This window comes from Ornithodoros turicata, chromosome 2, assembly GCF_037126465.1.
Source record: "Ornithodoros turicata isolate Travis chromosome 2, ASM3712646v1, whole genome shotgun sequence".
Lineage (NCBI taxonomy): Eukaryota > Metazoa > Arthropoda > Arachnida > Ixodida > Argasidae > Ornithodoros > Ornithodoros turicata.
Window position 1 is genome coordinate 100,431,082 of NC_088202.1, and position 14,790 is coordinate 100,445,871.

General features: G+C 47.9%; 1 protein-coding gene across 6 annotated transcripts in view; it reads left to right on the forward strand.

Annotated features, from left to right (window-relative positions):
* The window catches only part of LOC135385840 (ATP-binding cassette sub-family G member 1-like), a 97,798-nt gene that overhangs the window by 23,943 nt on the left and 59,065 nt on the right, over nt 1-14,790 (forward strand). For 2 of the 6 annotated variants that reach the window (XM_064615402.1, XM_064615404.1), the window contains exon 1: nt 4,772-4,909. The exons of the other annotated variants lie outside the window; for them this stretch is intronic. In XM_064615402.1, the coding sequence (XP_064471472.1) occupies nt 4,885-4,909 (25 nt within the window). In that variant the 5' untranslated portion in view covers nt 4,772-4,884. Of the gene's footprint in view, nt 1-4,771; nt 4,910-14,790 lie in introns of those variants that run through there. 6 annotated transcript variants of the gene reach the window in all.

Here is a 14,790-nt window from a genome sequence, read left to right on the forward strand (position 1 = left end):
CCGGTTCAAGCATATAATTTCGGTTCAGCGGAGCTAAACCCGAACCGGACCGAAAAAAAATACCGGTTCCGATCAGGGGTCGAAACCGGAACTGAACCGTACCCGAACCGTAACCGAAAACCGCAAAAAACGTTATTTTTTGCCGAACCGAACCGTAAGCATTTTTTTCTCTCCCCTTGAACGAACCGGAACTGAAACGAAAAAATATGATGCGTTGACCGGTTCGCCAAACGGAAAAAACGCCTATACCTTCCTACTCGACTGCCGCACACAAGCTCCCTGCATCGCTCGGAATCTTGCCGAATTCATAGAGCGGACAAATTGGTAAACCAAGAAGTGGTGAGTCCATGCACCTCCTACAGCCTCGCCTCCAGAATGTTCACGGCATTCCTGTACATTTGTGTGACTCGAGGTGTTAAAAAGAGATGTGCTACACGACAGCTACACTTTGCACTGTTGCCTCGGCTGCTTCCTTTCATTCAGCGTCGCATTGTGAAGGCAGCGTTAATTTAATAGTTCACAGTGACATCCACAAGCAACGTAAACCTCTAGCGACCACGGGAAAGAGGTTGGCGTGAGGTCCAGAGCATGGAGGAAGGACACATGAGCGGCCTCTCGCCCTCTTTTCAGTGAGGAGCAGCGTGCCGGCCTGCGCACGATCTACCACGTGACCGCTTTCTTCTCCTTTTTTTCTTAGAAATTAGTTATAAGCCTTTTTTAGTGGAGATCATTGGTATGCTGTACGACATTTCCCAGCACTTTTCGGCACAGTAAAGGATGATCTGCTGTGCTAGCCATCGCCGGGACCTGATATTACCTCTCACATGTCGTACATTGATTACCACAGCACACGTAAACCGGTTCGAACCGATTAATATCGGTTCAAACCATTATTTTGGTTGCACTGAACCCGAAGCGAACCGATAAGCTTGAACAGGAACTTGAACCGAACCCCCAAAAATAACGGTTCCGAGGCCTGGTTCCGATCCCTGCAGTAAACTTTGGTGATATTTCTTGCACCACAACTTCGTAACACCTCCTGCATGTGATTTCGGATCTTTCAAACTCTCGTGGGTGTTTATTGCTTTGCTGACCAAGGAAATAAATGCCGGGATTCTCTTTTAACTAATCTCCTGGGGATTCACCTGACACTATGAATAGGAACTGTTGTCTGACGAAGCGGTCGGGCTATTGACAAGCAAGGTCAAGCGTGGGACCAGCCTATTGAACAGCAGGATATATGAGAGATGCGCGAATCCCCCTGCCCCCCCCCCCCCCGAAAAAAAAAGTAGGAAAAAGGTGGTTAAGTACCATTGAGCTGAAAATCTGGACACGGCGGGGAAGTGTGCTGGATACGGCTTGACGAGCAAGGAAAGTATTTTGAGTACTGAGTAGCAAATACCGAAAAGAGTATTTGAAATACTTGTCGCAAAAAGTATTGAGTACAGCACCAAAATATCGGAAAAGTATTTAAAATAGTGTATTTTGGGTACGTTCTCAAGATACGTACAAGTCTGCCCAATCTTCATTAATTAACTCTTTAATTAGGGGATTTCGGACGAAAGCGAGATGGCAGAATGGGAGGCAATGCTCGGTGGAAGTCATTCCATTTTTAGGAAATCCTCAAACGCGAGATGTACGTCGAGATGTCCATAGCCGAAGTTGGATACGCATTTGGGCCGAAACCGCTGCGACCGGGAGCACAGGGAGCACATCGTTCATATAATGTCAGAAGGTCACGTGCTTTGGAGCGATGGAGTTGATTGGAGTAGGTTCTGATCCGCTGGCCAGATCAACCGCTTTTCCGCACAGGCATTCCTCCCAGACAACATGCTCACGACGGAGCTGTGGCGCCCACCTAAAAATTTTGTCGCGCCGTTCATTCTCATCTACCGTCAGTGAAAGTGGCATTCGCTTGGGAGGAGTGCACTTCACGAAAATGACACTAAATTACCTCGTGTGACAGGGGTAGGGGAACGAGGCACACTGAAATATGGGGCAGCGTGTTACATTGCAGATATCTGCCTCATTCGGGAACATCCGAGAAGCGAATCTGTAACTGTGTCCGTCAAACAGGGCGATATCGTCGTCAGTTCACGCAAATCGGCAGTCGGTGGGCAACCCCAATTAATTGAACCTTTTCACATACGCGTCGTATCCTAGCCGCTCTCCAGCGAACCACGCTCGGCGCGGGCCAAAAGCAACCCACATGGGTATAGCACAAAGGACCAAAAACGGTTGGGAGTGGGACCGACCCCACTTCTGTCGTCCTCATACTGCGCGTCTACTGAAGATGGAGATAACCTTATCCGGCGCCTCAAGGTCATGCGCATAGATTGTCGTGAGAAAGGTTCATTCGTTGTATGCTATTGGTGTTATACTCCCTCACTGGTTGTAACACTCTGCACGAGCCTGGGGCACACAGTTACAAGAGTTAGCTGTCTATATTTTGGTAATACGACTTATGCATAAGTGCGCGGTATCTATGTGCGGAGACGGAGACTACGTTTACGCGCATTGTTTGAGTATAGCTGCCGGTGGTTTCGGTTTTCGCCACATCGACTATCGCCAGCAACGCGGCATCCCGGGAGGTTGACCGGCAACTCCCCATTACTGCTCGTGCCACTGTGCACCCAAAAGGGCAATATTGGCTCGAATACCAATAAGGTAAATCCTCAGTTCGCTATTATTGCCTCTAAAATAATTAAAAAGGCACGTTCACGGTCAGAACATGCTTAGATTGGGGTTTTTTGGCGTGTCACGGGACGGCAGCTTCTTTCAGAAGTAGGTCTATACTAAACGCGAGCTACAGAGGACTTCATTTATGTGCAGGAGTGTTGAATTTCCAGTGGAAGCGTGCTGCCAGACCAGCATTTAGAAGATGATTGGGAAAATGAGCTTTGTGCACTGTCTCTCTTAGTGGTACATGTCCGTTTGGGACATTGTTGCTATAATTGCTTTTAAAAAGGAGCTATGTACCAAGCAGATAACCAAGTACGACACATAAGATTTCAGAGCAAAAGCAATGTGCTCCTTCTGATGTGCCGTTGCCTTTGCATCACAAAGAAAATGGCATATGATGCGAGGAAATCGTCAAATCATCACAGAAAGTCTGGTTTTCTGTGTCTCCAAGAAAGGGGCTCTTTCTTTCTTTCTTTCTTTGTGTGAACAGTCAGCTCCACAAGACTTCCATCTAAAAAAGTATGTATCCGTTCACCTTTTGTTGGGTTACTGGTACCAAACAACTACATGTGCGAGTATGAAAGTACATCTGATATTTTAGTGAAGGTACACAAAATGTGTCTAGTCACAGGTGCTCAAATGCTTTTTTATTCCGTTACTGAACAGGACCAGCAGCTAAGCAGAGAGTCCTGTAGTAAGATCATCCATCGCCACTCCATGCTGCACAAACGCGCATATAGGGACCCGCTACGTAACTGCGTAACACACCGCATCAGAACACTCTGCTGTAAAGTTGGGGCAAGTAGTTGAGTATTCATATGTATAAAAGCGACAGGGTCCCCAAAATTCCGCAGTTCGACGTGAGATACAGTCACGAAGTTGCAGCTACGCCGAGCGTGCTTATCTGATGCCGTTTGCTCGTTGTAGAAGATAATAACGAAGTTGTCCGAAAGAAACGTTCGTATAACGTTAGCTTCGTGAGCTCGGCTGTGCATTCTTCCTGCTCGCCTGCCATGCTAAAAAGCTTGAATCGCAAGTTTCCCGACATTCCAGCTGGTCCCGTTACAGGAAATCGCACATAGCGCGACCGCCCGACTACTCAAACATGGCGCCGCCGCCAGCCGCCGCCACGAGATGGCAGCACTTATGAATAAGGCGTATTTGTCGGACTATCTCTTCAAAAACAACGTTTATCTTGATATGACCAGTATAAAACAAGATTTGTTCCAGCCAGTGGATTTGCGAATGCAAAGTTTTCCTTCCTGTACAAAAATACAAAATATCGACAAACTTTTTCGTCTCATTGTGCAGACTTGTACAAAATACTGCGCAAAAGTATTCAAAATAAGATACTAAGTACTCCACGTAAAAAGTATTTAGGATAGAGTACAAAATCCTCAAAACTGAAAGTAATTTGAGTAGAGTGCTAAATACACTGAGATGTATTTAAGGTACTCTTTAAAGTAATTTAGTATTAGCAGTAAACGAAACGCGTATTCTGAACGTGGCCGTACAAAGGAAAGGAATAAACTTGATTTTTCAAGGTGTTGGTGTCAAGTAATGTTTGGTGAACTTTGGTGAACTCAAGTAAACTTTGGTGACCACTAAATATGTGTGACGACCACATATGTTGTGAGACTTCGTAATTCCTCGTGAACGTCAGCTCGAGTCTTTCAACCTCTGGCGCAAAAGTGGGACCAACCTATATTACAGGAGGATAAATGACAGATTCCGGAATTCCCCCCAAAAAGGTGTGAAGTTCATAGTGTTAAGTTAAGGCACATCTCGAGACATGATGAAATATGCTGAATATAATTAAATTTAAATTAGGAGTAGATTTACACGTAAGGTGAGTATAAATAGATTGTCGAAATTCAGACAGACAGCTTTATCTTCTGTATCGCATGCCAATCCACTCAGGTAGTATGAGATAAACTTCGGGTTAACCACCTTCCAACCACCCATTTGCACAAGAAGATCAAGGGCATTTTTTCCGCTAGTGCGAGGCGATAAAAATGTGCGATGGGTAGGTGTGTACTGATAACGATTCCGGCGCGAAATCAGGAGCGGCGCTGATCGCGAATAAATAAAATAATCACAGTCGCTGCAGTACTCGAGTAACGGTGTTGTCTGTGTTACACTTCAGATACCTTCCGACCCCAGTTATAAGGCTTACTTTTGCTGTGTTCGCCGTGTTTCCACATGTCGGGTGTCCGTCAGCCAAAAGGTTGGTCCATTTCACATTTCCTGGTTCAGCTTATTTCTCTCCATTAATTCTCCACTCACGATTTAATTATTGCAGTTGTTGTTTCTCTCAATACAACACACCATACAAATTTGGTAGCTTATCTGAGTAATTAATCGTTTATACAAATGGAGTACGCACTTAAACCAGACCAGGCAGAAGGAAATAGAAATGTGGGCGAACTTTATGCTAAGGTTCAACTAAAGGAACATGCGGCGTTAGTTCATCTAGAGTAGCACATTACTCAATGGAACTAATTCTTTTTTGAACGTAAATATTTGAAAATTAACATTTTCTAATTTTGTAACTCCATAAAGAGGAGCCACCACAGTGCACCGAGTGCAGGGGAATATTTTCCGTACTTTCATATCCAGGTGGTCTACGTATCCTTATAACGTGCCCGATACATGAGTCGCATTGTCGTCGTCATTTCCACGAGTTTTATGAGTACCATTTACCGCTACAGCCATCCCTATTGCTGGGTAATGAGCTTCTTTTACCCTCCATACGAACTTATCAATTTTTTACGGACATTGGCTATTTACATAAATGACATATAACCCTATACCCTTCTGAGGAATTCCCCGTCACACTTAGTCTGGAGCTGACCAGGTGACGTACAAAGCCCTCAGGAATCTCCCCTTATGTGGGCGTCGGCTCCTCTTGCGGCTCTTTAACAGAACCTGGCGTACAGGTGAAGTTCCACGCGGATGGAAAACTGCAGTGGTTGTTCCTCTTCTGAAACTAGGCAAGTCGCCGCATATTATTGATTCCTTTCGCCTGATCGCCCTCACAAGCTGCGTTGCGAAGACAATGGAACGGATGGTTTTCCGCCGCTTGAACTGTTACCTGGAAAGCGCGCGCTTTTTTCCGGTCATGGCCGGCTTTCGTCGGGGACGTTCAGCAATTGACAACCTACTCGATCTCGTTGCTGAAGTGCAACAAGCGAAGGCTGGTGGCAACCTCATCGGTGCAGTTTTTCTCGACGTAGAAAAAGCGTATGACAACGTGTTGCACAGCGCCATCGTCTCGACGCTACAAGAGGCTGAAGTAGGAGGTTGCGCAGTCTCATGGATCCAAGACTTTCTATTTGACCGACGCATCTTCGTGCGCGTCACGGAAGGTGACACCGCTTTCCATCCCGTCCGTCGTGGTGTTCCACAGGGAAGTGTATTGAGCCCTCTCCTCTCTAATGTTATAATGGCTTCCCGCCTAGCTTCGTGATCATACCCGCATCACTCTGTACGCAGACGACATCTGCATATGGACCTCTGCCACCCATCGAGACACTGTCCAACGCCGGTTACAATGTGCCTTGCATTCTATTGTAGAATACCTTGCCGATCGAGGCTTATCGGTATCCCCTGTTAAGATCGTTGTCATGGCATTCACCGGACGCTCATTCCAAAAGTATCCATTGTTCGTCAGTGGAGCACCGCTGGACTTTGTGCCTCATTGCAAGTACCTTGGAGTGACATTAGACAGAGGCATGACGTGGTCGCGGCACGTAAAAACAATACCCACCAAGATCAGCGGTTTTGTAAATGCTCTACGTTGCATTGCTGGATCGCCGTGGGGCCCCTCATACGCTCACCTCCGTCACGTGCACACAGCGTTGATTCTGGGCACATTGCGCTACAATCTGCCTATTCTACACGGCCTCAGCCTATCCAGAGAACGTGAGCTTCTCAGTACTCAGGCCCGAAGTCTCCACACCTGTTTGGGAGTTCCCAGAACGACAGAGACCTACTCTGTCCTGGCAGAGGCACACGAAACGCCAGCAGGCATCCTACGAGACATGGGAACACTCCGTATTTATGCGTGGTTCCTCACACAGCCATCCCTACCATTATTTTCAGCTCATCGATATTGATTGTCCGGACTCCAGCTTTGGTATTGCTGTTGACCGCCTGAAAATGTGCCTCCCCATCACACAATCAGTGCGTTCCTATGCCCCGCCAATGTGGACTCTTCGCAGGCCTCCTGTATGTGACCACATTCCACATTCGCTGGCGCTCCTAGCGCCCTCTGCACCCCCCCCCCCTCTGGCCGTCATCGAGGGGTCATCTCCTCGCGGGTGGTTACGTCGCCGTTGTCATAGCAATTGGAACCTGCAGAAGGACCTTGGGTTGAGTTATCCCCTTTGCTGTTGAAATGGGGACACTTAGACATATATCTCCGCGAGCGGAGAATGTAGCCCGTGCATTGACTGTGGGGTCTCCGACAATGTGGCGCATAATCGGATACGTGGAAGCTAAGTCACGTGTCTTCTTTCCGCGAGTATTTAATGCGGTTTTTAAATAAACACTCACTCCTTCTCCATATATGTCATTAGCCACACTTCATTTTGAAACATGATAAGTGTATAACGGGGAGTGTAATGGAAGCGCGCGTAATATATTTTTGGTCGGAGCTGTAATGCGACCGCGTGCGCCGATGACCGACGACTTGAGATTTGTGCTTTTCGGTGGGGTTGTTCTGCGACTCTGAACTTGTCTTTGAGGATGAATATAGTTGTTCTAAACCACCATGTTGGCCACTTTTTAGAATGTGCGTTTTTAGCCTAATAGCTGAAAGAAAATGTACGAGAGTTGCCGGCGGTCCCCAGTCACTTCTGAAAGTTGTCTTCTCACGCCGGTGCACTGGCGCGCGCTGAAGCAGACGATTTCTGTACCCTATCACGGACTTTCCTGCAGGGCGACTGGTAACCGCCGAGGTTCTTACATTCGAACAATTCGAAAATGTCGAGAGCATACTGATAGTCCTCATCCGTGATCTCTTGGTCGTTCAGGTCACTCTTGAAAGCTTCCTTTGGTGGTAGTGCGGGCAAATTGTACGCTTCGAAACTGTCGACGAAGGTCTATGGATAATGTAGCGCGAAGTAAAGGACATCCAGCCACGTTGCAGTTTAGAAGGTTAATGCTTTATTCATCCCCACGAGCTCCTACACCTCGTCAACGTCGTCGTCCTTTCCCCCCTAGTAGCGGAGCTAACGCTACAACTTTCTTTTTTTTTTTTTCCAAACCTCAAACAAGTAGTGAAATACAAAATGAAAAGAGCCTATACTGGGTAACCATATCTGTTCGGAGGCTTGGATACCCTTCCATATCGAGATGTTGTCAGGGACGGTTGTCCGTAAGCCTGGGCATCTACCCTCGGGCCAGGATCATCTTTGGACCGTTGGTCGACCTCACCTTCCAAGTCTTCTCTGGCAGTCCCCACAGGAATCGGTGTTTCGGGAACCTCAATGTCCAGCGTAGAATCTTGTTGTGAGAGCCCCTCTCCTGAAGGGGCGTTAACCCTGCGTATCAGATGTCTGCGGTTTCGACGTAGCAGACCCTTGTTAGTCTGCACCCAATAGGACCGCGGAGCGCGATCGATATCCACGACAGTTCCTTGTATTTTCAGCTGTGGTAGCCAGACGGATTCCCCCTTCTGAAGAGGCGGCAAAGTATGAGCGCGATGTCTCCGGTCAAAGTTCGTCTTCTGTTTCTTCTTTTCGTAGGTGTCTCGGTCTTTCCACCCATAGTGCTGAGAATCAGGCTTCAGCTGTTGAGGAAGAAGTGGTACCCTGCTCCTCAAGCGTCGTCCCATCAAAAGCTGTGTTGGGCTTTCCCCAGAAGGTCCGGGTGTATTCCTGTAATTGAGCAACGCGAGATAGGGGTCCTCGGACATTTGAATGAGGCGTTTGACAGTCCTGACAGTTCTTTCCGCTTGTCCATTAGATTGTGGGAAATAGGGACTAGATGTGGTGTGCTTAAATCCATAATATCGTCCAAAGTTCCTGAATTCTTCACTTGCAAACTGAGGACCGTTGTCCGTTACCACTTCTCGGGGAATGCCGTGCCTCGCGAAGATGCTTTTTAAGCGTAAAATGACAGCTCGTGAAGACCAATCATTCGACAGAGGTAGCACTTCTGGGTATCTGGACCGATAGTCCACTGCCAGGACGTATTCGATTCCCCCTAGGTGAAATAGATCCACTCCGACCTTTTCCCATGGGAGGGGAGGTGTCTCCGTTGGGATCATGGGTTCTGACGGCTGAAGTCTGTACTCCTCGCAGACGGAACAGGCTCTAACAAGGTCTGCCAGCTCCTTGCTGATACCCGGCCACCAGATAGACTCCTTCGCTTTCTGTCTGCATCTAACAATTCCTTGGTGTCCCTCGTGTATGCGACCCAGAATTTCTTCTCGCAGAGACATGGGAATTACGATGCGCTGGCCGCACAGTAGGACGTCTTCACACACTGAGAGTTTTGCCATTTGTTCGTAATAAGGACGTAGTGCCTGGTTAATTCGCCCTTTGGGGGGCCATCCCGTTTTGCAATACTCTCTTAGTGTGCTGCACACTTCATCTTTTTTCTGAAATTCCCGGATACGGTCTAGCAATTTGTCGGAGTCCGGGATCGCCTCGATTCCTCCACGTACGAATGCCGAAACTTCATCGGCAGTAAGGGATGACGTGGTGTCCTTCAGCGGAGAACGCGAAAGAGCGTCGGCTATTGTCATGGACGCACCGGGTACATAGGTGACGTCGTAATCGTATCTCATTAGTCTCAGCCGAAACCTCTGAATTCTTAGTGGTAGCTGATCCAGCTGCTGGAGACCGAGGAGGGAGACAAGCGGTTTGTGATCATACGCACGCTACAGCGCAGACCACAGATATATTCGTCAAACTTCTCCGCGGCCCAGGTTAAGGCTAAAGCCTCTTTCTCCATTTGAGAATAACGAGTTTCGGCGCTGTTTAGTGATCGCGACGCGTACGCTACTGGCTTACAGTTCCCAGGTTGCTGAACCTGCAGTAGCACGGCTCCAAGCCCGTAGGATGAGGCATCTGCTGACAGTATCGTCGGGAGATTAGGGTTGTACTTGGCCATACAAATTCCAGAAGAGATGGAGGCCTTTAGACGTTGAAAAGCATCTTGTTGGCCGTTTCCCCAATACCAGTCAACGTTCTTCACAAGAAGTTCGCGCAGAGGTGCTGATAATGTTGACATGTTAGGGATGAACCTTCCAACATGGTTGAACATCCCTAGAATACGACGCAAGTCCGAAACGTTTTGAGGAGGTTCTAGAGCTGTCAACGCTTCTACTCTTCTGGGGTCCGGGTAAATTCCGTGCTGGTCAATGAGAACTCCCAAGAACGAAATCTTCTCCACAAAGAATTTGCATTTCTCAAGATTCAGGGTGACGTTATTGTCAGACAGGCGCTGTAAGACTGCATTTAGTCTCCGGTCGTGTTCTTCTCTGTTGTCTCCATAAATAAGGATGTCATCCATTAAGTTCAGGACTCCTGGTAAGTCGTCAAGCACTTGCGCAATTTTCCTTTGAAAGACCTCTGGTGCTGAAGTGATCCCGAAGGGAAGGCGTTGGAAACAATAACGTCCGAACGGCGTTATGAAAGTTGTGAGCTCTTGACTCTTTTCCGAGAGCATAATCTGATAAAACCCGGAATTAGCATCCAGCTTCGTGAAAAACCTGGCGGGGCCAATGCTGCCCAAGACCTCTTCTACGGTTGGCAAGATCAACCTTTCTCGCTTAACGCATTCGTTGAGCTTCGTCAAATCAACACAGATCCTGATTTTCCCCGATGGCTTCTTCACAAGAACGATTGGTGCACACCAATCTGTCGGAGTGTGTATTTTTCGTATAACACCTTGTTTCTCCATATTGTCGAGCTCTGTCTTAACCGAAGTGCGCATGGCGAAATGAACGCGACGTGGCGCGGCTATGGCAAACGGCGTACAGTTTTCTTGTAATCGAATGACGTATTCCCCGGGAATTTTGCCTAGACTTCGGAACAGCTCGGGAAACTTGCGAGTAGACCAGTGATCTTCTCCGACTTCCACTTCGTTCAAAAAACGTATGATCTCTAAGTCAAGTAATGCTGGCAACCCCAAGAGGGGCTTTCTTAGACCGTGCACGACATATACCATTTGGGACGTAGTCTTCTTTTTCCATTGGATTACTGCTCTGAACTTCCCAAGAACGTCGAGCGTAGTTCCACTTGGTCCTTTCAGTGTGTCTGGCGGTTCAAGAAGGTCTGGCAACCCTGGGAATCCAGACCCGACAACAGTGACGTCAGCGCCAGAATCAATCTTTGCTAGCAGAGGAACACCATTGACTCTGACTTCTACTTCTCTGGTTACGGGAGCTGGAGTCTGCATTGCTACCGTACCGAGGAAGAAATCATTCTCGGGCAGTGTGACCTCGGATACAAAATTCCTGCGATAGTCTCTGGGTCCCGGTTTTTCCCACTGTGGGAGGCTAGTATGGCACATTTTTGCAAAATGACCGACTCTGCAGCATTTTAAACATTCTTTGTTGCGTGCGGGACAGGGCCTTTGTGGGTGCCGATATCCGCAGTGGGCGCATGAATGGCGTGAGTCAACGCCGCGGCGATCTCTCTTCTCCTGACGGCTAACAAGATCTGTTGCGAATTCTTCAGTAAGGGCTGGCTTTGAACATCTGCAGTCACAACCCACGGTGTCGGCAACCAGGTCTTTTTTCCCCAATTCGCTTTGCTGCTTCACAACCGCTTCTTTTAGGCGGGCCTTCGTTAGGGCCGATTGAAGGGTTAAAGACGAATCCATTTGAAGCGACTGTGACAGCTTAGTATCTATTAGGCCAACAACGAACCTGTCTCGTATCATCCGCTCTTTCGTTAGGCCAAAGTCACATTTTTCTGCCAACTTGTGCAGCTCTACGAGGTACGCGTCTACGGTTTCGCCGAGATTCTGCTGCCGTCGGCTGAAGTTTGCAGTCTCGTAAACAGTGTTTCGTGAATGAGTAAAATGTGCATTGAACTTTTCAAGCACAATCCCGTAATCTTTTGTCTCTTCCTCAGATAGGTTGAAGGTTCGTAAGATTTCACGCGCTTTTCTTCCCATGCAGTAAAGCAATGTCCTGACCTTAACTTCTCCTGGTTTATCTTGAGTTCCGGACGCATAGAGGTAGTCTTCAAACTCGTCCCTCCAGGCAGGCCAGTCCGTGACGTCGATGAAGTTGAACTGGGCTGGTTGCCGAAGTCCGGCGATCGATGAGATAGACGATGATGACATAAAGCTTGATTCCAGGGACATTGTCTTCAAACGTATCCCACCGCTGCCACCATGTAGCGTGAAGTAAAGGACATCCAGCCACGTTGCAGTTTAGAACGTTAATGCTTTATTCATCCCCACGAGCTCCTACACCTCGTCAACGTCGTCGTCCTTTCCCCCCTAGTAGCGGAGCTAACACTACAGATAAATGCCCTTCCTGAGGAGGCACTGGAAACGGTCACCATACATTTGACGGATACAATGAAACGTGCCCTCGCCGCCGCTGGCGAGGAGGGTTTCTACCAGGTTCGACAAGGAGAGGTTGAAAAACTGCGTGGTATCGCGGAAATGGAGATCGCCAATGTTGAACCTTCTTATCTTTTCCGTACTCGAAGCTAAGATCCACGGCTTCCCCAAATTTAGAGCGTGCATGTGGCGAAGAAGGGAGCTCAAATCATATTGCAGGTTGTGCACGCACACGACGAGTTCTTTGGTGTTACGACACATAAGGTTACACGTATCACACGGCGTCGTGACGAAATTCGAAGAACCGGGCTCTACGAAGCGGGTGTGGTCTTGATGCGACACCCTTCGCGTATGTCGGTGAAATTCGATTCCACAAAATTCGCAGTGCGTCGCGCTCTCGTGTCGAAAATGGTCTTCCATACTCATGACCAACGGTGAGGGACAGCGGTTCAACCTATCGATGTGATCGCTAAATCCCTTGAGCGAGAGCAAGCATCTCTCTGCCACATTGGGTCACAAATAGCCATCTAGGCGTAGTATTTTTCCGTCGCAACTTCTCACTACAACGATGCAGTACGAGCTCATCCTGTGCACACTCGCGGCGTCCTTAATGAGCGTGTCCTTTTCCAAAACGCTCACCGTGTCCAACACTGCGAAATAGGGATAGGGATGCATGTACTGTATCTTATTGAAAGAGACGCTCTCCCCCGCTTTTGGCATTTCGAGAATCACTTCGGTTACGTCTCGACACAGACGTTCGTGCTGCTCCAACGCCCCTCTAGTCCCATAACCGCTCTTGCATTTCTCGCAAGAAAAGTGGTCACCTCGTCCCATGAAAGTGCTGAATTTTCTGATTCCATAGAAATGCTCTCTAACCTTGAGCAGCTGGACTTTATCTTTATAGAGCGTGCAGGGAATTAACCCGTCCTGTAGATATCGAACTCGTCTGCTCGTCGAACACGTAGATGAACACGGAGATTTTGTTTTTTCTCTCCCACCGGGTAATGTCTTCGTAAGTGACTGGGAAGCAGGGCGGCCAGTACGTTATGTGCATCTCCATATTCGAAGGATTCATGTATTTGCGGTATCTGGCATAATCGTTTGGTTTGCTCCTCAATGGATGCAAGAGTGCCAGCACTCGTATACTTGAAACACTCGTTTTCTTGATTCGGTGGGAGTTTGACGTTTGTGGAGTCCTTGTTTTTCTTTTCAACATTGCTGGAAGCTCGATCGTGCACCCAATCCGTTTCGGTTTCAAACGCGTCAGTTTTAAGTGGACATACTGTTGAAGTGGTTTCTTTCGCGCGGAATTATTTTTCGCGTTTTTCGCGCACACCTCCAAAATCGCGAATTTAAGTTCCCGCGAATAACTGTGGCCATATGAGGGCGAAAATCGTTAAGCGTTCGACGCTATACCACGACTACCTGATACTTTCTACTCCATGTAGCATAGGCAGTTTAAGCAAGTGCAGAAGATTGTTTTATCCCATCAGGCAAGATGAAAAGAAATGAAAATTCATCATGCTTTTGTTACTCCTATAAACGCTTTGCACTATACATGCAATATACCACTATACCACGAAGCCAGAACATGCCTTTCCCCGCATTCTCAAAACCAGCTTGAATGATAGTACCACATCTCAACCGAACTGGTCAGTGCCCCGAGTGATAATTAATCAGAACTGCTAAAATAAACTGGCTAACTTGCACACGGCCAGTACTATGGACTCCTACAGGGTCCCTAAAGGCCATTTGACAGGACCTTTCCTCCTATCTCTGTGAGGAATAGACCTAGAATGCCGCAATCCACGTGAACAACGGATGTCTTAGTACGTGCCGAAATATGCCCGAGTATTGACAGCGGCACGATATGGAAGAGGAAAGCACTCCCGGAAACCTGTGTCGCGAATTTAAGTTCTCGCGAATCAATCCTGAAAGCAGCTCTGCTGGAAAACTCGAAAATATTTTCCACGCGGAAAACAACACTTCTACAGTACTGGATGTCGTTGGAGGTGAAACCAGACTCTTCTCTCGCATAGTCTCCTACACACTGCGAGGATTCTGCGATGGCAGCATTTATCCTGCCTTTGATTTCTTGGCTGTTATGAACCACTCTCAAGTGAAGGTTCACGTGAAGGATATGAGAAGTCAACCCATCGGCTCCGTCCTTAACCATGAGCGCTTTCGAGCACAGACAAAATTTGAAAGGCATGGGATATGCTTCCAGGACGCGCGTGATTACTGGAGCTATGCTCGGTAGATAGAGTTACAAATCGTCAACGTTGTCGTCGTGCGGGGAACAGAGAAGCGTGTACCTAGTTGCCGTTCCATCGAATGCCTCATCTGTGACAAAAAAAGGGAGGAATCGTCTCTCCGTGACGGAGGGATGATTCTCTACGACATGTTCTCGTATTTCTACGACCCCCGACGATGTCCTCGTCCCTTCGAAATTCTGGGCTTGCATCTGGTGATTCATCTATAATCCTACCAGAAAGAGGAATGAAATCTGCATATGACTGATCCCCTTCCCATATGAGCAGTTCGTCTGCACTGTCATGTCCATCTAGGGGTTCGTCA